The sequence below is a fragment of the Uranotaenia lowii genome, chromosome 2 (genome assembly GCF_029784155.1).
Source record: "Uranotaenia lowii strain MFRU-FL chromosome 2, ASM2978415v1, whole genome shotgun sequence".
In the NCBI taxonomy this organism is placed as follows: domain Eukaryota; kingdom Metazoa; phylum Arthropoda; class Insecta; order Diptera; family Culicidae; genus Uranotaenia; species Uranotaenia lowii.
The window spans coordinates 110,618,612-110,641,730 of record NC_073692.1 but is presented as its reverse complement, the minus strand read 5'-3'; the positions used below and the strand labels follow the sequence as shown (position 1 = coordinate 110,641,730).

Genomic DNA, 23,119 nt, shown 5'->3' with positions numbered 1-23,119 from the left:
ATCTAAATTTTAAATATTATTTCTTAATGGAAAATTTTGGATCTAAATTAAAGTTTGGATTTTGGATCTTTTTAAAATTTCTAGATTATTAAGAATCTTCATTCCAGTTCAGAATTTAAAAATATAACCAAGAAGTGGAATTTGCTCCCAAAATCGACTGTATTATGATTGGGCATTCCAAATTGGCTGGATTTATTAAGGCTTGTCCCGTTTCTGCAACTTAGAGAAAACAGCTCCTATTGTTCTTGGTTTTGTTCACATTATTTGGTAAATTTAAAAAAAAATCTCAAATTCAGTTTAAAATTAAACGTCCTTGAAATTTTGTTTAATGATTTGTATTATCAAAATAAACCAAAATTTATCAACATGGATGTCTTAAACGAATCAACGCTGCAAATGTGTTTCAACAAATAAATTAAATTCCAATTTTTTTTATTATTTCCTTCATTTATTTTGGATATTTGCTTTGATTTTGCTCAGATTTGCCCGGATATTATCCTGATTTTTGAGTGCTCAACTAAAGTCAATTTCTCGGTTTTTACAAGGTTAAAACAATGCCCGGAATATCCCAGCCTGGCTACATGCTAAAATAATTCGGAAAAGTTCAAATTTTGAAGCTCTTGGTTCAAATTTGATTTCAATATTTCAATTTTTTATTTTCAATCCGACTTTGGAAACTTTATTTAAATATAAAAATTATGATTCTCAGTTTTTTTTTAAACAAGATCGCCATTTCGAAGCTTCGTTTTGTTTAATATCTGCAAAATGAAATAAGTTAAAAACTTCTAATTCGAATAAGAAACAAATATTCGGGATGGATTCTTAATTGATTTGTTCATATCCGGAAATTAAAATCCAAATATTGAAAATGCACCTGATATTCCAAAATCATTAATCAAATTTTGTATGAATAACAAATCGAAATTTGAATCAGGATTTCAATACAATTTTTCATTTATAATGTCTAATGACGAATTGAGCTGAAAATCAAAAATCAGAATTTGGATATAGAATCCGAAATTTGCAAACAAAAGTACAATTATGATAGTTAAGAACCAGAACTTTTAAAATTAGGTAGATCTAATTTAAAATTAAATTTAGATTCAGACCCGATTTTTATCAACAAGTGATTATTATTAGGACTAGTTTTCGAGATTTTGACATAAATTCTGAGTCGAATTTGTTACTATCAATTAACCTTACAAATTATCCAAATTTTTATAATAATATAAAATTCTAACCCAAACGAATTCGTTCGTTCAACTTTTCTTCTTTTGAAACCTAAACCAATTTATTATCTTTAGAATGAAGCATGGAAAGCTTCAATACTTCAAATTGGTGCATGAATCCAGGGCAACAAAACGAATAGTTCAAATCCTACAATTACCATTTTTGTGCCAGACACGGCTTAAGTAGTTGGAAAATCCATAAGCGTGAGAAATTTAGGAGCTGCGGCAGTTTGCCATGACCGTTTTTATAGAATTAACTATGAATCGGCCTTTTAACGTTATCCGAATTTTATGAAGGTCTTTCATCATATTCAATTAGTCAATTTGGCAGGTGATGGAGAAATATCTTACAAGAAAAAGTAAAAAATTGAAGGAATAATTGTGTTTAAGTTCAATGAAAGATATCCAGGAATGAGAAGACTTGTATGGTTCACAAACTTTTATAAATTTTCAGTGAAGTATGTAACAGAATTGTATATCGTTTGCAAAATTTACCCAAAGCACAGTTTAGTAAAGAACGCCTCAACAAGTTTTTGCATTTTTTTTCTCAAAATGATGCAATAACGAAAAAATCCGACAAAATAGATCACTTAATTGTATTGTAACATTACTGAGAAAACCATTCATTATAAATACTATCATAAGTAGTAAATATCTTTAAAAAATGCTCTACACAAGAAGCTTTGAGCTCTAAAAATATGCCAAAAAGATTTTTCCGTTTAGGAGTGATAGAAATCTTGTTAAGATTGCCAGTTTGCTCGGTTTTATCCGGGTTTGCCAGAATATTTTTTACAAAATTTGGTAACAGTTCGACCCGGCTCGGTTGCCCAGGTTTCATTGAAAAGAGCCCAAACTTTGCACGGATCTTTTTACTTTATTTGGCAAATCAACCAAAAAAAAGCAAATTGTGTTGTAAATATTTTCTTCAATACCTCCAAAACAAAATTTGTGAGCAAGTTTTATAAAAATAATCATGAAAGGTTTTTTGGGAGCTTAACAAACGATTTAAAATATGTCGATGAGTTTTGAGGAGAAACAAATTTCAATTTTATTTTCTTGATTTCTGTTGAGTAATTTGTGGGTATTGAAAAAATTGCCCGGATATTGCCTAGATTTTTGATCGAAAGTTTTGAAATGAAGTGCAATTTTTTTTTATATATTATTGCCCAAATCTGTAAGGCGCTGATACGTGCTGAAAAAAAATTGGCAACCTTAATATTTTTAAATACTGGTTAAAAATTCAAAGAAAATTTAATTGAATGATATAGTTATCCGTATATTTTAACTCGGTTTTTTTTCCTGATTTTATAACCCTGAAAATAAATTTGAAAACAATAATATGGTTCTCACTTGGAAAAAATAAATAAAAAAAAAAGTTATTTAACAAAGTCATCAATCCAAGCGTAATTATTATTGGAGTTTTCACACCATAGCAGGTTCTGGATAGTAAGGAGAAAGGTTTTGCTCTGCCTAACGCCGAGGTATCGAAATTAACCTCGTCTTCATACCACTCGAATTTACACTTCATGAGGTTATCTCTGTGGTCGACAATGTATCAAAGCATTCACAGAATGAAGTATCATTATTGGGGTTCAAAACTCTTTCCAATTCCAGCAACATTCACAACATCAAACTGAACGTCTTCTTCTTGAACAGTTTTATTCTGTTCTATCAAATTTTGTAGTACTGATAACCACCAGCGGTAATCGTCTTCGTCGTCGAAATCTGCAACTGCATCGCAAATATTCTAAACATCCCATGCCTCAGAAAACAGTGCATGACATCGCATCAAACATTTTTTGATAAAAAATATGCTGGATTCATTTCCAATCCGCAAATTCTCTACGAAGCGCCTTACTCAACTTGATTTGATGAAGTTAGTCAGAATTTTTTCCATAAAACGTCAATTGACGGATTAAACAAAAAAATGACAAATTTCTGCCCAATGTTTGGCACTCACTTCCCTCCCCTTAGTTTTTTTTTTGTTTTGAAATTTGTATCAAACTTTAAATCTCTGGCTTATTGGTCGCGTGCCGCAGTACGCTATACCAATTATGATGTCTGCGGCGCAACACAAATTTGTCGTTCTTAAGCGACCAAACTGCCCTTCTACAAAAGGCGAATTTCGCACATAAGAAATTAATTGATTTTTTTTAAATTAATTAAGGAAATCAAAAATTCAACCCTTCAGGGAAACCATTGGTCCTTTCGAAACTAAGCAAAGCAATTAAATCCTTAAAAATGTCTGCATGAGTAAATTTAGCCACAGTTTATTTCGTCAAATTTTAATGGTAGCAGAAATGGTTGAACAAAGGCTGAAACACCAGTTTCCATAATTTTTGTAAAAATTTAAAGCATTTCCCCGGAACGCTCAAAAATATCATGCAAAAATGTTGTTCTATCCCCAACATTTCACTGAGTCAGTTGGCAAAAATGGAAGAAGTGCATTGGAGCAGCCTGGAATTTGATTCGGAAGCATGGAAATTGAAGGAGCTTCGTGGACAAAAAAAAAATCTGGACGGAAATTGAGTTCGATGGACAAACCTTTGGACCGGAAAGTCATGCGTGCTCATGCCAGTAGGAAGACGCTTCCGGGTGACTTGCATTACACTGTTGCAAATTAATTTGTTAAAATTTTTTCGAAACTAATTAACTCAATTTTTTAAAGCTTTGAACAACGTTTAAAGGTTAAAAACCTTTTAGGTGTAAAGAAAAATGTAATTTAGGTAAACATTCTACTATTGTCAATTGTTTGTGATATGTGATATGATTTTATTCAACTAAAGTCGTTTTACATTTAAATTAACATTAATGAGCCAAACCAATTGGCACGAAGGAAAAATCAAGGTTGATATATTTTAAAGCTCCACATGTTGGTGCCCGAAAAAAATTGCTCCAAACAAACGATCCAATAATTCACATGGGAAGCAACACCTTGCTAATAACTCTTCAGAGAAGAAGGGGGCTGCCTTGCAAAACAACCAACATCCTCCGTTGTGATGTGGAGCTTCTTGCTTGCCTGAACCTGGAAAGGTTCGCAAGAAAGACAATGCTGCACACATTCCCAAACACTTTTCAATAATCACCCTTCACAAGTTCCTTTAAGATGAAATGGGGGGAAAGGAAGGAAGGTTCCATTCATTTAGGCCTGGGTAACCCTGGGAGCAACAGCATCTCGTGGAAGTTGTTCCCTCTGCTGGAAAAAAAAATTCCGACTTTGAGAAAATCGACACAAATTGGCGGCCGCCCCATCGTCGATCTTTCGAATGCCACACATTACCGGGAGGGCGGCCGGCAGTTTGTAACGACCCAAGACCAAAACCCAAGACCGAGTCGCAACGTTTCGAGGCGTTTGACCTGAACAATCTCAAGCCAGAAGCGCAACACGCAGCAGCTTGCACAGACATTCCTTGGGACTCCACCGAGGGACGCAAAGCGTCCCCGGTCGAGATTTGGGTTCCCGGGAGGGTTTTCAAACAACAATTTAACGGTATGCGAGAGAGTATGCGTTTGGGGCCAGTTCGAAATGTTTGAAGCATGTTGTATGTATCTGCCCTAGTGCGGTTCTGGGCTAAGAACAGTAAAACTTTGTCGTCATTGCCAATTATAAAGGCGCCCTTTCTTTTTGATTTTTTTAAGGTTGGAATTGTTTCCGGCAGAGCCGGATTTTTCGTTAGAAGGATCTGCGACAGATTTTCAGAGGGAAATTTCTATATTTAAACTATTTTTGTAAGGTTGCTAGCAGTTTTTCAGCACGTATCCAGGCCGAGCAAACTCGGGCTATTTAACCTGAAAAATCCGGCAAAATCCGGGTATATGATTTCAAATTTGTGTATAAAAAATCTGAACAATATCCGGACAAATTTGGTCAAAACCCAGGAAACACTAAAAAAAGTCAAGATAAAAAAATTGGAAACAAATGTTTTTTCATCAAAACTTATCAGCAGATTTTTAATTGTATTTTAAGCAATCATATTTAAAACCATTAAAGATTATTTTTTATAAAACTTGCTCCAAAACTATCGTTTTGGACGCTTAAATGAAGAAAAAAATCAACACAATTCAATTTTTTTTGTTTTATTTGGCAAATAAGGTGAATAAATCCGGGCAAAATCCGGGTTTTTAACAATGAAATTCGGGCTGCCGAGCCGGACCAGACTTTTGTCAAATTTTGTATAGAATATCCGGGCAATCAGGAAAGCTTAATTTATAGCGTAGCGAATAAAAATTATCGAAAACATTTTTCCAAACCATGACGTTGATCATTTTGAGAGGACGTGTAAACGGTTCGATTGATCGAGGGCTTGGCTTCTGGATACTCTTAGGGCCCGAAGTGTACTAACTGGAGTTCCAATTCGGGACAATTCGGCAAACTTTTTTTTATTTTGAATTTTCATACTCCACCTGTACTGTACTGTATACTGGTTTCGTCTATTTATCAGAACAAATTTTCATCCGACGGATCCTGAGACACCAGAAAGAAGGCGGAGGAAGACGGAAAACCTGGGTAGCTTTCGAAATCACAGCTACAGGAAGCCACCACCGGACTCTGACGAAAACTGTTCTTGGAAGTGACCCCTTGATTATCCCATTTTCATCTAATTAACATTTTAATCTCTTCAACGATTTCAGCCCCCTCTCTTACTAATCTAAATTAAGGAAAAATACCCTCGGCACATCAAAATGCCTTAATGGTTAAAATCATTCGTACATAAAAGAAACTTTTTAAAAAAAATTTCATGATCATGGAAAAACAATATTTTTTGCTCCTACGTTTTGAAACTTATTGTGAAAAAATATTTTTGCGAAAAAAATATGCTTCCAACGCCGCCTAATTAACGTTGCCAGATTGTCCGATTTTATTCAAGTTTGTCCGGATATTTAATACAAATTTTGGGAGCAGTCCAGCCTAAACTAAATTGTTTTGAGCAAGTTTTGCAAAAGTTATCATGATTTTTTTAAGCATAAAATACGATAAAATTGTCGATTAGTTTTGATGAAATGTTATTTTCAATTTTTTCTTTATTTTTGTTGACTGGTTTCTAGATTTTGACTAAATTTGTCTGGATATTGCCCAGATTTTTGGACATCCAATCAGAAATCAAATGCCCGGACTTGGCCAGGTTTTTATATAAAATTGCTCGGATTTGTCCGGCCCGGATAAGAGGTGACAAAAATCTTTAAACCTGATGCTAAAAAAATCTATGAGTGAAACGGTACTTCAAACATCGAGCTCTAAACATCCGTGTTTACGGCTCAATTGTCTTCCAACTCAGACTTAGACTTTATTGTGGAGATATTTTGTTGTAGAAAAAGCGAAAATTTATAGGCATGCTGCAAAACCAGTCACAAATAAATTGTTAATATACAATTTTAAATAAAATGCAAGAACAGGTTGAATATTAAAAAAAACGAAAAAGTTGATTTTGAATAAATGTGCTTTCACTTCCTCAAATCAGGCTTAACCTTGTTCTTGTAAACCTATGTTCTAGAGTAAACATCCTTTGAAAGCTTAAATTCCACAATTGTTGGAAAATTCGTCAAAAAAGTCACATGAGTTTCTTTAGCTTAAATTTGATTTGAAATTTCAATGAAATATCTTCAAACATTCCTTATTCACAGGAAAAAAAACTGCTGGTACATATTTTCTAGTGATTAAACATAAACGTTAGAAGTTTGTTTGAAATTTTCGATTCGAGAATCTTTGATGTATTCTATAAATATTTACATTTTAAAATGATTGTTTGACTTCTTTCATAAAAATGCCTTTGAATGCCAAAAACTAATGACAAAGAAAAAACCAGTATAAATTTTGATTAAATGCATTAAAATACGCTTTAACAGCTAACATTTCTCAAAAAACCAAGAAAAAAAATGAATTTTCTGTGTTTTTTCAAGATATTTTATAAAGATAATATTTACCCAGATAATATATGTTCCAGCTATGTAACTTAACCATTTAAAACACAATCTTTTTTTTGTAAAAGAGTTAAGAAATGAATGACACAGGTAAATAATATAATTTTAATTTGAACACCACTCAAAAGGTTTAAAGCCGATATTATGTGTAAAAAAAAGTTTTTGGATTCCTATTGATTTTTTTTTCAATACGGGTTTTGTTACAAAACATTTTTCATTAGCTATAGGAATATATTTGCTATGATTGAGACTTGGAATTTTGATCTTACTTTGAAATTTGGAGAAATAACAGAAATTTTCTAAAAGGTACTTTAAAAAATTGAAATAAAATAAATTAAATTTTTGCAATTTTTTGCACAAGTTCTTAAATTTGCAGACTTTGATGAGTGAGTCGATGGCAAACTGTAACCAAAATGAGGTATCCATACAAAAATGAAAGCATAATTTATTACCACATTTTTTCAATGACAAAGGAAGGTTTAAATTAAGCATCAATTGATCGAAAAATAATGCCTAAAAAGAATTGAAACCAAAATGTAAGTACTATATATTTGGTTTTGTTTTTTCAAAAATATCAAAACAAGAGTTTAGGGTTCGTTTATTGTGAAAGAGCAAGAAGTGAGTTCAGAATGATAGCAGGATTTGGTATTAAATTTTCTGCGATCAATGATCAAATAAAATTCGAAGCTTAAAATGAAATGGAACTGAAAACAATCACCAAATTTGTTCATAACCGGCATAGTGCTCGCATTTCATGTATTGATTTTTCAATCGTTGCAAAATAGACCTCATTATGGTATCATTATTTTGGAAAATTCAAGTTACACCTTCCCTTGTAGACTTTGATGCCTTAATCGATAGCTGTCTGTTACCAAAATGTTGGACGTGTGGGTTATTTTCTTGGCCATTACTGCGGCGCGACCGCGAACCCAAGGTGGATACATACATACATACAGCTATCTATCACCAAAATGATAGCATAATTGAGTTTCACGACTCTCCCGATGGCAAAATTAGGTTTCATTAAAGTATCAATACATCGAAAGATGAAAGATGACCAACTCCAAAGCATCGATAGCATTTTAAGGTGCTGATTTCCCTACGATGGCTTAACATTTTGGTTCATTCATTTTCTTAGAGCAGATAAGCGGTATCCTGACGACATAGTTTGAAATTTAATATTCTTTGATCAAAAATTATGTTGAAATAAAAATTGTGCTAAAAAAAATCAGCCATTACCAGCATAGTGAGCGCACTTTTTAAAGTTGATTTCTCAGACATGGTAAATTTAGCTATCGTTAAGGTATCAGAGCACAGGGACCAACATTTAATGATGTCCGTTTTAAATATTAATTTTGAAAGAATTCGACGCATAATTGTACAAAATCAAAAGCGAAACTAGGCACCGTTAACACATTTTTAATATCCTTAGAAAAGGAATCGCATTTCAACAAATTAAGGTTTCCCTGCAAGTATTTTGAAACCTCGTTTAGTCATCCTTTTGCAATCGATGCCAAATTTTGTGCTCAATCGAAACCGAAAAATGATAAATGCTGTGATCTAAAAACTCATTTCAAAATGGTTATAAAACGAGATATCATTCAGGTTTCAGCGAACCTACACTTGGCCATTATGGCACCCACATATGAAAGTTGAGACAAAATTTTTAACATTGTTCCAACTTTCTTCGGGCAAAGTAGATCTGTACATCATTTTTTAAAAATTTCATTGAAAAGTCATGTCAAATTGCGTGATTTTCACATTTTCTGGGAAAAATCTATTGACATTACCAATCGTATAATATTTTGCAGTTTGTAGTCAAAAATCTAAAATCAATATTGATGTTAAAAAAAATTTATTTTGGAAAAACGTATGTATGCAATTTGAAAATTCTGTGAAATCTGTGAATATTTCAAAAATTCTGTGTTCTGTGACACAGATTTTGTTTACTCCGAATTCTGTGAAATTATGGAATTCTGTTTTAAACACTTATCAAACAAACCATCGAAATACCATGAATTTACTTATTTTTAATCTCTTGAATATTTTAAAACCAATTGTTTTCGAGATTTTTGGATATAAGATGATAAGTTTTGGAATATCACTTTGCTTTAAAGAGCTAAATAGTGCTCAGGTGCTCATCCTGAACGCTTTAAAATGCAGCAATAAAAGTGCAAAAATAAAGCTCTAGCTAAAGCTTTAAAGATGCAAGAAATTTTAAAGTAAAGATTTGAATCTATCATCATCTTCCAAAGTAATCCAACTCAACCAGGTTGTAGCCAAGGTTATCGAAAAATTCTGTGTTTTCAAAAAAAAAATCTTAGATTTTGACTTTTTTAAATTTTAGCTGTGAAAAAATAATTAACATTGCCAACTTCACCATACTTTTCTCATTCAAAGTTAAAAATCTATATTTATATTGACAAAAAAATAAAAATTCATTCTAAATTTAAAAAAATTGAGAAATCTGAAAATATTTCAAAATTTTGTTTTCTTTGACACAGATTCTGTGATAAAAATGTACCAAAAATTCTGTGAAATTACAGTTTTTTTTTTGTGATTTTGGCAACCTTAGATGTAGCCCCTTGAAACACCTTTGAAAAGTCCATTTTCGTCATTTTACATTTGATACTAAGTATGAAAAAACAATCAAGAGTATATGTTTAATAATTTCTTCGAAATAGTTATATGAAACACTACAAAATTGTAAGAATACTCTGTACTCTATGTAAAATGTAAATATCAACTTTCTGATAAATCGAATGAACTAATCAGAATAAATTACTCCGGACCCTAAATGTTTACACCGATTTAAGAACGTAGCTTATAAAACGAAAAAACGAACGTAGCTTAAAATTTGAACAATTGAGAAATGATAACCAAAATAAGAAAATTGGATAAACGAACAACAAATTGCACATCAAAAATCATGATTGAGGTTCAGAGTTCAGAGCCAGAACCCATTGACAACTTTTAACGATTTCCTTGAACAAAATAAAAAGAAAATTTACATGTTTGATCCGTCACTTAAAAACTGTATCTCATCATTGCAATGGCTCGGAACGTTTTCAAGAAAACTTGGAAGATACATGAAAACTCAACTTTTCATTTACTGATCAGATGAATTTTGACCAAAGCGCAGAATTACATCTGCCATATTTCAGTTTGCAGTGTTTCGCACAAATACGTTCTTAACGCCAATTTGTCCGATAATTTTTTTAGATAGTTAACCTATTCGTTGAATTTCTTCAGAGCTAGAAGATAAATTCCACTGATTACTGTTTAAGTTAACCTACTATCACTAATTTTTTAAAGTTCTACATTCATTTTTTTGTGTATTTTTTTCATTATTTAAGTTCAGGTTATTTAATATGTTTTTAAGCAAACCTGGAATTGTTTTGTTTAGTTAGAGTAAGCTCAAAATCCGGGCCAAGTCTCCGGGGATATTTCACGTTGGCTTAGCTCCTACAATAATCGTTTTAGGGATCTAGGCCTAGTTTTTTCCTATGTTCCCAAATTGTTAAACCTCCTGCACGTGACCCGTTGATGCCAGCCGATGCTCCAAAGTAAATACACAATAATTCATGGGGCCCTCTAGGCCCCAGCAGGGTGCCCACTAAACTATTTTATATTGTTTTCCAATCTTTGTTCTAAGGGACCCGAGCCGTGGAACAATTTTCCGGAGCGGGTGTCTTTCAGAAATTGCGATAAATCGCCTAAATCTCGGTGCCCGGTTGCTTGCCAGGCCAGCCACGCGGAGCGCGATTCTCTCACACACGGCCGGGGCCAAAAATAAGCAAAAGCATAACAACGAACGAAACGAAACGAAACGAAAATAAGCGACTTACGACGGGCATGCCGTCTCTCGGCTGATTTCCTCCAACCGCCCGACCACATTCGGGTTTTAGCTTCGAGTCTTAGGGGTCACCTGGACCCTGAACTCGGCTGGGGGTCCCTCCATCATCATCAGCAGCAGCAAAAGCAACATTTCTCGGTTTGGACAACGACTGGAAAAGGGCCCCCAAACAACTTGAGGGAGAGTTCACGACGACGACGACGACGGCTAAGCCGCGCGTCCCGCTTGTTTGTATGTTGTAGGAGTTGAAGCATGGAGCAGCAACAAATAGAAAACACAACAACGAGAAAAAAAACAATCTAGGATAGGAACAACAACAACAACAACAACAACAACAACGACAGTGCTCACTAAACAAACGATGATGCCCCGGTTGTCTCGTTTGTGCCGCGCTCCGATGGCTCCGAGGGGATAGATGATTTAGCCACAGGTTGCCCGAGGATCCCGCAGGGGCACGCGAGAGCGAAATTGAAAACTTTTTTTTAAGCTTTTACTGTGAAACACGACCAGCGTACCTTGCTATCAAACAAAAAACCAAAAAAAAAACTAACATTTATATACCTACAAACTCCGGGTTCCGAGACGACCGTCGTCGTCATCGGTTGGAGAAAATTTCACGACATTTTTGCACTTGACCTAGCACTCGATCAATCCTATCGACTAGTATTTTGATGGATTTCTCCGGCAGTGGTGGCAGCACATCCCGGATTTTGGCGTTGGTGGTTCGCTCGAAGAGCTCGTTTAGCCGATGGCCGACGTTGCTGTCCCGCAGATGTTGTAGGGCCGCGATCGTCGATCTCCGGAACACGCACAGGTTGTCCAGCAGCAGTCCGTGGTAGGCTTCGTACTTTTTCAGGAGCCGATAGCCGTGCAGCAGACCGGACTCGTTGTCCAGGAAGACCAGGAGATGGGAGTCGCTTTGGCGGGCCAGGTTGTGTGCTGGGGCAGCCATGATGTCGGCGTTCCACTGGTAGTTGTACAAGTTGTTAACCACCCGATCAAGGTTCGCGATCAGGTAGTCAAACACGATCAGATCCGACCATTGAGCGAGTTCGACCAGGCGCCTTAACACCGGTTCGGCCAGGGGAGCTCCCGGTGGCCGGATTGGCTGCAGTTCTGGGGTAATGGTGGCACCCAATCGATCCAGTAAACCTTTTGGAGGCTTCGGAAGATCAAGGCCCTCGGTTATGTTCCTTATGTCTAGTTTATTGAGGTGTCGCTCCAGCGGCTGGAATGGCTTTGGAATCCCCGCTGGTTCTAGGTGTTCAATCCATTTTGTAATGACCACCGGTTTGGTGGATTTCCACTGGGAGTTGGATATGTCATCCGAAACTGATGACCACAGTTTGGTTTCCATATCAATGATCGAGGCGGCGCTCGGTGCCAGGTTACTTATGTTGAGAAGCTGGCCCAGATAAAAACTAAAAAGCTCGCCCTGGATCTGATCCGTGTTTTGACGATACCGGGCACAGGCCCGAGTTCCGTCTCGAAAAACTACCATCCGGTTCTGCATCCTTCCGCAACCGACCTCCAGATGGTCAACCTCGGCAGATTGTAGGTAGTCAGTCCACAGCTCACTTTGACCTTTGTCGAACCCTTTTGGCAGGGCATTTTCAACGGTTGATCCCCAAAAGATATCATTCAGAATGACTCCATCGGAGTCCTCGGTGTAGTCGTGATCATCGCTTTGGTTAACAATCTCTATCACAGATTCTTCGGCCGTTTCCAGCTTCCCAGAGTTAAGAATCTGTTCCATGATTGATGGCTGAGAAAGCCTCTTCTCCGGACCTTTGTGGAACAGTCCATCCGGAGTCCTCCGAACCATGTACTCCTTGATGTATCGATCCTCGGGATCAAACTTCTTTATTACCATTGTGTCCTTATCGTCCCGCTGCTGATCGATGTGGAACGCATGCCGGAACACATCTTCCGCCTTTAGTTTCTCTTCCGCCACAAAGGACACCGAGTTGTAGGAATCCTTCCCCCGCAGATCTTCCAGCGTAGGAAAGTGTGGCAACTTATGCGGCAGGTGCTCTCCAAACCGAGTGCCTGGAATCCCACCTAATCCGTCACCTTCCCCATCACCACTACTACTGCCGTCGCCCCCGGCTACTGCTCCAGATCCCTTCGCATTCGTCACCGCCTGTGACATACCAATTAGTGGCACAAACACGCCAAGTGCTAACCCCAGGGAAAACGCAGCCATTACGCTGAGCAGGCAGGCCTGCCGCTGAAATGCACGTCGCCGTCTCGCTGTGATTGACATTGTATCACTATCACGATCTTGATCACAACTTCCACCGGCTTCCACGGTACGAACGTCAAACATTTTGCGGGTGCTCCCGTCCTCACACACGGCACCTGATCGATTCCGATCGTCCGAACGGCGGTCCTCGGTTAGCTCTCCAGCCTGGAGGAGATTGTTCGTTCGTGTTGTGTTCTGCTTCTTCTTCCTACCGCTGCTCCTCCAACCCACCCAAAAAAGGCTAAGAGGCACGAGACACAACACACAAACCACTTAGCTCGGTCGTCCACGCAACAACAACGACGAAGAAGACGACGACGAGATGTTGCTGTCCCGATTTATAATTGATTTATTCGAGTGATAAACTTTTTACAATCCTATTAAATCTCTTCGCTTGTTACACACTTGTTTGACGCGCGATCGCGGACCCCTTTACAACTGCTGTTGCTGTTGCTTGGGATGCTGCGGTAGCTGACGATCGTCAAGAACACTAGCACCCAGTTTTGTTGTTATGATTTGTTGTTTGGATCGATCACACATTATTACTACGCTTTTTCCGCGATCGTTGATTGGGCTTATCGCACGTTCCGCTTCTGAATCACTTGATCGTCCACAAGAGATCATGTATTTGTTACTAGTAGGCAATTACGGTTCACAATCACTTGGTTTTCGGTAAAAACATTCTTCTTTGGAGCCCACAAACCGTGTGCGATCCTCTTTCTTTCCCCTTTCCCGATTTCTTCAATCAGTCGCCGATTGGTATTCGCGTTTGTTTCCAGAGCTTAATTTTGTTTAAATCTTTCCTACACCCACCACTTCTCCGTTGGTATTCAAGAATTTTTCTTCTTATCGCTTCTTCTACGCGTTCACCACACACAACTCACTTCTTTTCGAAGCTTCTTCGGCTTCTCCGCCCAAGGCTGAATATCTGAAACGAGCACGAATCGCGTTTTCGTGAGCCAGTAATCTTTGAGGTAAAATTTTCAAAATTATTCTCTTTCCGCAGAACTTTCAGAAGCCAAAATTCGTTCAAGTTTTTTGAGTACTTGGTGAGCCCACTTCAACCAAACACATCACCGTTCAATCAAACACCCGTGGAAAGTTTTCTGAAGATTCGTGGCCTCAACAACGTTGACGACAAGATCTCAAATTACGGGTGTGCGTTTGATTCTTCTCCGTCGGCTGCTGCTCGCTCGGTCGTCTACGAGAGATGTCGTCCACGTTCAACACTTTCCATATGTTTAATTATTCATAAAAGATACACCGTCGAGAGACAGCGCTCCAGCTTCAGAGACAGAGGTTTTGTGGTACGTCGGCCCCGGGTCCGTGTGTCCATCCGTCTCGTCCGTTTTTTTCGGTTTATTTTTTTCTTATTTTAAGATTTTCGTTCCAGGGTACGGAGCTGATCTTCATCACCGTCTCACCGTGTCTCTTCCAGAGTCCACCGATTTTCAAACTTCAGCTGCTTAAGATATTGGCGGCCGACGGTTTTCGGAAACATCGCACTCCTCTTGAAGACGAAGACGACGATGGGTAGCAAAGCGCTCTTTCGAAACTATCTCGTTTTCATATTTTTCGTCCCTCGCCACCCGTCCCTTTTGCGGTGGATTTTGGTCACTCTTCCAAGAGGAACCGTCCGGAGATTACTAGAAGTGCAACTTGTAGCGAGATCTCCGGTTTATCTGAACAATTTTTGGAGTTTCTTTCGGAGCTCCTCTTATCGGACAGGGCCGTTTTTCGAAAACATTTTACCCTCTGGAGTCTGTCTAAAGGCCTTCGTTTTCGGCTCAAATTCTCTCCTTAGATGGTGAATTTCAAACAACTTTTAAGTACCTCACTTTCAAACTCTTTCAGTTTTCAAGAGTCAGAAAAATCTCTTCCTAAGCTTAGAGCTACTCTGTCAGCAAAAGCGAGGATCTCCGGTTACACCTCAACAGTAGGGATCGAGATTTTTTCAGCAATTAACTGCTATCATCGCTCTGGCCCAAAGACTCACGATCGCTGAAGTCTCTGATTCCTGCAGATCGAGGATAATCTGATCCAAGACCCGAAGAAGTGTTGTCGTTCACGGACTTTCGAGGCCACAAACCCGTCGCAATGTGCAACGAAAGCCAATTGATTGTTCTCGGTGTGCCCCCTGGACAACAAAACAAAAGCCAACACAATTCACACACGAGATCACGAAGTTCTTTGCGCAATCTGGTAGTGTTCCCGTCGTTCGTCCGTCGGGCGGGTGATCCAATTCCAAAAAAAAAAACTCCTCAAACGCGAAGAAACCCGAACAACATTTGCGACACGGCGCAAAATTTCCAGTAATCCACAACTGTCTCGGGTGCGAAACGGAATTCCTCGCGATCTCGCGATCGCCGTCGTTGTTTATTTGATCGCGCGCGCGAGCACCCACCTTTTCCCTTTTTCTAAACCGAATTTCACAAAAATCTGATTTATTTGTTACATTCCGCAATGCAAACTTGGCACGATCACGCTCCGGACCAAGTTCTGGTACAGCACCACGCAAATCCAGAAACGCCCAAATAATGTCAATCGACAAAACCTTTTAACTTTTCCTGCTCCCAACAAAATTCAACTCGCGCAAAATCGAGCACCGCGACAAAAGTAGGACTGCTCTTCGGGAAATCTTTAGCAAGACTGGTGAGCTCTGATCCACGGACGAGCTGTTTCGACTGGAAAACTTCTCTTCAGCCAGCAACTAGCGATCCACGGTACTGCACCAACACGCACACGCACAGCAACCTGCACTGGCCGACGCAGCCACGATCCTCCAGGGAACGACCACACCAACACCACTTGAGCGGCAGTCCCCTGGAGAAACCTGTCCGACAGGTCCCCCAAAGTGGTTATTCCGTCTCTTTCGGTTGCACAAACTCGATCGCATCGCGATCGAGCTTTTCCCTAACTAAACAATGTGAGAAAATGAGTTTATTCTCTCACTATGTGGGAGAGAGCTTTCGCTCAGCCTTCGGCTCAACATTCTCTCTCTCGATCGGACAATGCTTAAACTATTCAATGAAAAGAATAAACTTGTAAAATTAATATCAATAATCGTTAGGGCCAGGAAAATGCGCTCACTCACTGACTGAGTGAGGTGAAACAAAAAGAGAGAGGAGAGACCATCCATCGAAACTCCGCCAATCCAATGTGATGTCCTCCTCGTATAAAGTCGCATGAAAACGCTCCTCCGAAAAATGGAAAGAAGTGGCAGCCAACAAAGAGGGTAGGAACCTTCTTCCTCCTCCGATTGATGCTCCGATGGTTCATCCGCCGCCGATGGATGATGACGACGGATTCAAAGGCGAGCGTAAACAAATACCTAATATCTCCCGGGGTATTAATGAGAATATTGTAGGTTGTTACTCGGACTTGGACTCTTTTGAGTTGAGGTGCCACCAGAAGGAGGCTCCTGCCTGCCTGAGTTCGTGTGACTTTGGGACTGCCCCGAATCACTTGGCACTAAGGAGAGCCGTGAAACGATATCGACCTTCCTTCGTACCTCCACCTAGTAAAAGGCTTGAAATTTTCGGCTCTTTTTGAAACATCGTTTGGGGGGGAAATCAGCGTTTCCAAATTTATTAATATATTTCTTAATTAAAACCTAACTGATAATCACTCTGAATAACTAAAAACAAATAATAAAACTCAGTTAACTCAAGCAGACTTAGCATTTCGTAGTGACAAAAGTGTATGTTTCTTGTACACGCAAACTTTTTTTTAATAATAAAGGTACCTACCTACATTGCAATAAATCCACGTTTAATGCAAAAGACACCTTTATTGAAATGATTTGCTACATTTAACTATTCTTGAAATTGTGTAAGGTAAAATTTAAACAAGTGAAATATCCACAATCCATTTCTATTACTACTTTTCTTCTTCCCTGCATAAGCTGCTTTGACGGTTGTAAGTTTTGTTACTTGCGTTTCACGGGAAACAAAGAAAAGTTGATTCCAAATTTTTAACACTCCTTTATTCGTTCGAAGTTCGGCGAGTTTTAAAAACCTACGAATGAAACATTACTTTGATGAAGAGAACAATATTCCATGTTCTTTATCTCACGTTTAGTGACTTCTCCTATTCGCTTCCTGCTGTCTCGATTCGAATTAGCTGCCTTCCGCTAGCCACCTCTACTCAACTGCTTGAACTTAATTGGGTGTCTTCTGAACCATCGCGTATCCACAATATTGCCCTTTGCTCAAGCGACCTCACTTCACTTCCGCACAATTGTATTAAGTTGCACTTGCAGTTGCATTAACTTGTACTTTCAGGACGAATCTTTACAAATGTAGATTCTTCTGCTCATAACAACTTCACACCTAACGCGAACTTATTGTTGTTTTGTTATTGTTTATTTTCGTCCTACAACTTTCCCACCGCTTTCTTTTCTCTTTTCTTAACTTGAGTGCGTTCAGTGCTGCCTGTTCAGTAGCCCCGTTCAGTAACAACGGTTGAGAGTAGGCAATTGCTCAGTAAAAATACCCAACCGGCAACACTGTACAGAGGGGCAGAGGAGCCGGAAAATCAGAAAAGTTTTGCCCGTGAACCCAGTTTGCTACGGCTTTGATCACGCTGAAAATCCGATCCACAAGGCTTATCCAAGAAATTACATAAACTTACGAAAAAATTGGACAGAGCCAACGAGTCCAATACGATTCCGGAGTGTTGCGCTCCGAAACCTCTCATGCCCTGGCGGACGGTCGGATCCCTCGTTGCCTAACGGCTTGATATGACCAGTTCTGGATTTCTTTCAAACATTGGCCGCATTCCTCCCACTTCTCTGAGGCTAAATTCCAAAAACACCGGCATGGATCTCCAATGAGGAGTTCCGGTTCTGGACTCTATTGTGGTTCAAATTCAGACAGCCGCACAACTGACATGATTGCTGCTTAGGTTGTTCAAAGGTTAGTTGTGCTAGCAATTAACATCTGGTAAATCCCGGTTTACGAATTGTATTCCAAGGCTCGGAAAGCCGTCCCCCCAGTTTGCTACTCTGGGTCCATGGTTACAATGGGAAGCTTCATGATATACTCTATGTATTCCTCATACTCTCTAAACTCCACCTGGGGCCGCAGACCTAGTTCCCACCTCGAACTGTTTAACACACAATGCTTCAAAAGTGGGAGTTCTATTCGCGCTAGAGCAATCCAAGGCAATACTCATTGACGAGACCACTTTCAGCAAAACCTTTCATCCTTACGAATCGACGTCCGAACTCTCCTCTAACGGCTTGAAAATTGACATCTTCTTGCAATGACTCGAGATTCTCACACAAACCTCTCCTCTGCGACTCTAGGCTTTATCTCTCCTCTAACGACTCGAGATTCGACCCTTCCTCGCATCGACTAGAGGTTGACCTCTCCTCTGCACGATTAAGGCCCGATTTCTTCTCTTGTGACTCGAGATCTGACCTCTTCTCGTAATGACTCTAGGTAACCCGACTCGAGACCCGGAACTCTATTCATATGATGCCAGACCTGACATCTCCTCTAACGACTCCAAGCCTGCCCTCTTATCTCCGATATTCAAGGTTCAAGCGCGGGCTCAACGCAATTACTCGGATGATTCCCGGCGAAGACGTAATCCTACACCAACCCGAATGGTTCACACGGCGTTGAGAGCCACTCTACCCGTGGGTATTCCCCGATCGTGAAATAACTCTTTCCCAACGATTTCCACTGCAAAGAAGGTAAAGTCTTACCCCGTAGCTTCGGTCGTTGGGAACCGCACAACTCGGATACTTCCAGAAGGTGGAGCATCCTACGCACGAACGCCGTTTACCCACGGCATCCGCTACGTAGAAGATGTTGTCTTATATTTGTAGCTTCAAACCGTGGAGTCGGACGCACACAACTCGACAGTTTCAGTACGCGGATTTTTCTCCCCTCCGTGTGCCAGATCGAGAGCAGCTTGTCCCGGACCCGCGCCTATCACGGCACACAATGGGGACTTTGAACGCTACGACTCGGATGTTTCCTGATAGTGACGACATCCTTCACCGACTCGAGAAGCTCGCCAGGCATCGCCAGGTTAGCAGTACGTACCGCCGCAAACCTTGGACGCTGCTAAGTCTCTGCAGGTTACATTGTCTTCCCTAAGTCGCTGCTCCGTACTGCAAGATTGACGTGGTCACGCTTAAAAGTATCCTCCTCTTACTACTGCGGATTGCCAAGGGTTCGACATCATCCGTGTGAGTACGGCCGTGACCGTTACCGCTCTCTTACACACGTAGTCAACATGACTCGTGAAGCTGAGTCTTTCGCCGATCATCACCCTGTAGTCAGCCTTGATCGACCCGAAGTAAGCGTGCTGCTTATGCACACCAAGATCGAGCTGCCCGGCTGAGACTCACTTCAAGGCGAGTCCAGGTAGTTTATCCGATCAGATAAAGGATCGAAAAAGGTTGACTTCCGTATCAGCAATCCAATAAAACTCAAGAAATTCTCGGTCACACTCACAAAGATTATCAAAACCTAGAAAATATTTCTAAAAACATCCGGTACGATTTCACTCATTCTTGAGATAATCATCATAGGACTACCAATAACCCATCACCAACGAGCGAACGTTAGTGGAAGTGTACAAAGTTAGAATCTTAAAAAATTCAAATAGGACACGCCACGCGGAGTGATGGAATTCAGAAATCATAATGACCAAACTTTCTGGGAGTCATAGTTCATGCATTGTGATGAAATTCAAGTAGAGTTGAAAAGACGGTGTATTTACAACGAGTTTATGTTCATCTTTTAATTGAGGTAAGTTGGTATGATTTTGGAATTCATTCAATTTTCATTTCTGAAACTTAGTGTACATATATGTAGGTACATATTTTTCATCCTATCCTCTCCTACCAGTGCGTGCGATGTTTTAAAATCTACTCCCTATCTACCGTGCAGTGCTTTTGCCGATGGTCAGTTGGCGAAATCCATCGAATGCTGTACAGCGAGAATTTATGTTGTCTTGCAAGGGTCGTCAATAGATCAAGTGACGTAGGCCTACGATTTATGTTTCAATATGTTAAAAGCTTGAAACATTCATTTTTCATGCTACATTTGCTATTTATGATGACAAAAACAGAAAATCATGTGCTGAAGTTACGGCTGCCGTGGTACGGCCTCTGTTGGGCAGATGGCAAGAGCAAAATTGACTCACCGATTAAGCATGAGGTTCAAACCTGTGGCCGTGGTGTAGCTGGCTCCGACTTTCTGCTAGAGCTTGGCGGTCGGTGTCTCTGCTGACGTCGCACAGTTTGACCTCTTAATGAGGATGCGCTCCTGATCCGCTGGCAAGCTGGGTGAGCTTTTGGCGGTGGCATTTCCAAACAAAGATGATGATGGTATTGTGAAAAAGCTCTGCCAATGATTCGCTCCCGGTACACTCGTGGATTCGGACACCCACTGGGCGATCGGTCGCAATAGAATTGACGGTGCGAATATGTAGGCCGACCTCGTGGCGTGGAATCCGTCCATCCGAGTGATCGGTCTTGAATCCGGTTCGTGGCTGAAGTATGCTGGGTGTAACTGCTGTGGATGAAACAGGTGCGCCTATATGGCAGACACCGAAATTAGCACTTGCACGGGCACGGTATCTTCGCACGTCTCTACCTGGCTAATTAAAACCCTTTTCCACACGCACTGTTTTGCCTAGGGCGCGATGTGTAGCCTAAAGACGGGGCTACACAAAATAAAAAGTTATAAAGTTCACAATTTCTAAACTACATCACTATTTTGAAGTACTTTTCTTTAAGAAAGGTGAAGCAAACGAATCGCGAATCGGAGGCACTTCCACACGCGATCACTAATCGGATCTAAGTAATTGGAAGTATGCACCCTCAGTTCAGGGAAAGCGATACCGGGCGTTGACCCCAAGCGGAAATACGTTTATCCCGAACAGTCTTTGGAAACTCTTCGGGGTTTTGACAATTTCAGTTCCTCGCACGTTCTATTGACTGTGATTCGGGTCTTGCTTTCCCTTCCCAAATCATATCGCTAAACTACATGAAAAAAACTTGAAGAAAGTAAGCATGGCATTCATTCTTCGATGTGAAATCGACAAAGGCATCGAAACGACCAAAGCTGCTTGCATACTAAAAGGCGACCCGAAACAGTTTTCAGCTAAATGAAGAATTTTAACTTAACCAAAGGTGCGACCGCTACAACCCCTGGGTACTTGATTGCGCGTTTGGACACGACACGGTCCAACTGCAATGGTACCTGTTTGGGGTGATATCAGGTTGGTGATTAGCACCATCTCGTTTTTGTGGTAGGCTAAACATAGGCACTTGGAGTGCATCCAGCTTGTCACTGCTTGGATAGCTAGTGAGGCAAGTAACTGTACCTTCGCTGTCGAGGAGCCTGTCACCAAGAGGACTTCATCATCCGCAAACCCTACGAGTTCAGCTCCCGATGGGAGGCTCATGCGTCGTACGTGATGTTCCACAGGACCGAGCCAAGTATTGACCCCTACGGCACCCGTGCTCTTTTGCTTTAGCCTAAGGTTCCGCAAGACGTTTCAGCACAGCAATTTTCCGAAAATCAATCATTTTCACTGAGCCATGCTTGAATACATTCTGAGCCAAAAAATCAAACAGTCAAATTTTTCTTCTTCAACCAAATCATACAAACAATCATGCGTGACAACGACGCTTCTGTATTTGAAACACTTTTGCGATACATGATGTGGTAAAGAAGGACGCAGACTATCAGCAACGAACGTCTCAATGCTGATTTCCTTCCTTGACGACTTTCAACCTTTAGGATCATATCTGGTATGTTTCAGTTTTGAGCGATCTGTGTAGGCTATCAGATGATTTTTTATTTTTCGCTTTGCGTAGAAGGACAAAATCATGACTAGGTAACCGCAATGAACTGTCCAGTATGTGCTACGGCTTTTTTTAACATGTGGTCCTGGTTTTTCTTCACTTTTTTTCTTCTAAAACATTCATGATCGTCTATCAATAACGAACATTATCAACAATGATGCGAGGATAGACGTTCGGGAATGATTGAGGGAGCGACGTTCAAAATGTATCACCAAGTATGTCGATCATCGTCGATTAGCCACGTGACGAACAGCAACGGTAGCCTCCAATGGGGCATGGTATATTTTCTTGTATCAAGTTAGTGTTGATTTTCTACATATATTCAATGGGTTCTTTTACCACGTGCGTATCCCAGCACTCGGAGATATCAGTATTCGAGCTAGAAACCAATCCAGATTGCTTTAATTGAGCGATTTTCCGAACATTGCAGCACAGGTTCATTGGCTGCGATGAAAAGCTTCATCACCCTGGTTAGCTTTTTGCGTATTTCCTTGTGGATGTTGGACTTCCCTTTCACTCATTCCTCAAGGTCAGCAATACCAGACATGGCCCTCACTAGTTCTATTGAAGTTCCGGGGAACTTATTAGCTCTTCCAGTGCTTCGTGTACGGCTTCCGCGCGCACCTCAGTCGGTGTTTCCACCGACTCCGCCGGTTGGCTGCTTGCCTTACCGGTGAGCGCCTAAGGCCACTCCCACCAAACAAATTCTGTTTCCCACCCTTCTCCGTTCCGTTATCTTTATTTTTTTATTAGTTTGCTCATTTTTTAACCCCACGAGTAGCTAGGTGAAAAGGTTCACTGCGCCATTGACGTGCTTGGCACAGTAAGGACTGGGACATGGTCTACGTAGAACCTTTCTTCAGCATTGCTTCTCACACAAGTACACCTGGAGATCACCGTACCAAACGTAGTCACAGATCGACCCCGTTTTGATACACAGCCGGTACTTCTCGGACATCTTCGGCGTCAGATCCTGTCGAGGCGCCAACATCGAGTCAGACCACTACCTGGCAATGGTGAAGATGAGCTCAAAACTC

At 40.1% G+C, this 23,119-nt stretch overlaps 1 protein-coding gene across 1 annotated transcript; it reads right to left on the bottom strand.

The window, feature by feature from the left end:
- Positions 1-10,015: 10,015 nt before the first annotated feature.
- Positions 10,016-14,775, bottom strand: LOC129747260 (extracellular serine/threonine protein kinase four-jointed-like). The gene has a single exon (XM_055741371.1). The coding sequence runs from the start codon at positions 13,331-13,333 to the stop codon at positions 11,600-11,602; it is 1,734 nt and encodes a 577-aa protein (XP_055597346.1). The 5' UTR covers positions 13,334-14,775; the 3' UTR covers positions 10,016-11,599.
- Positions 14,776-23,119: the final 8,344 nt, after the last annotated feature.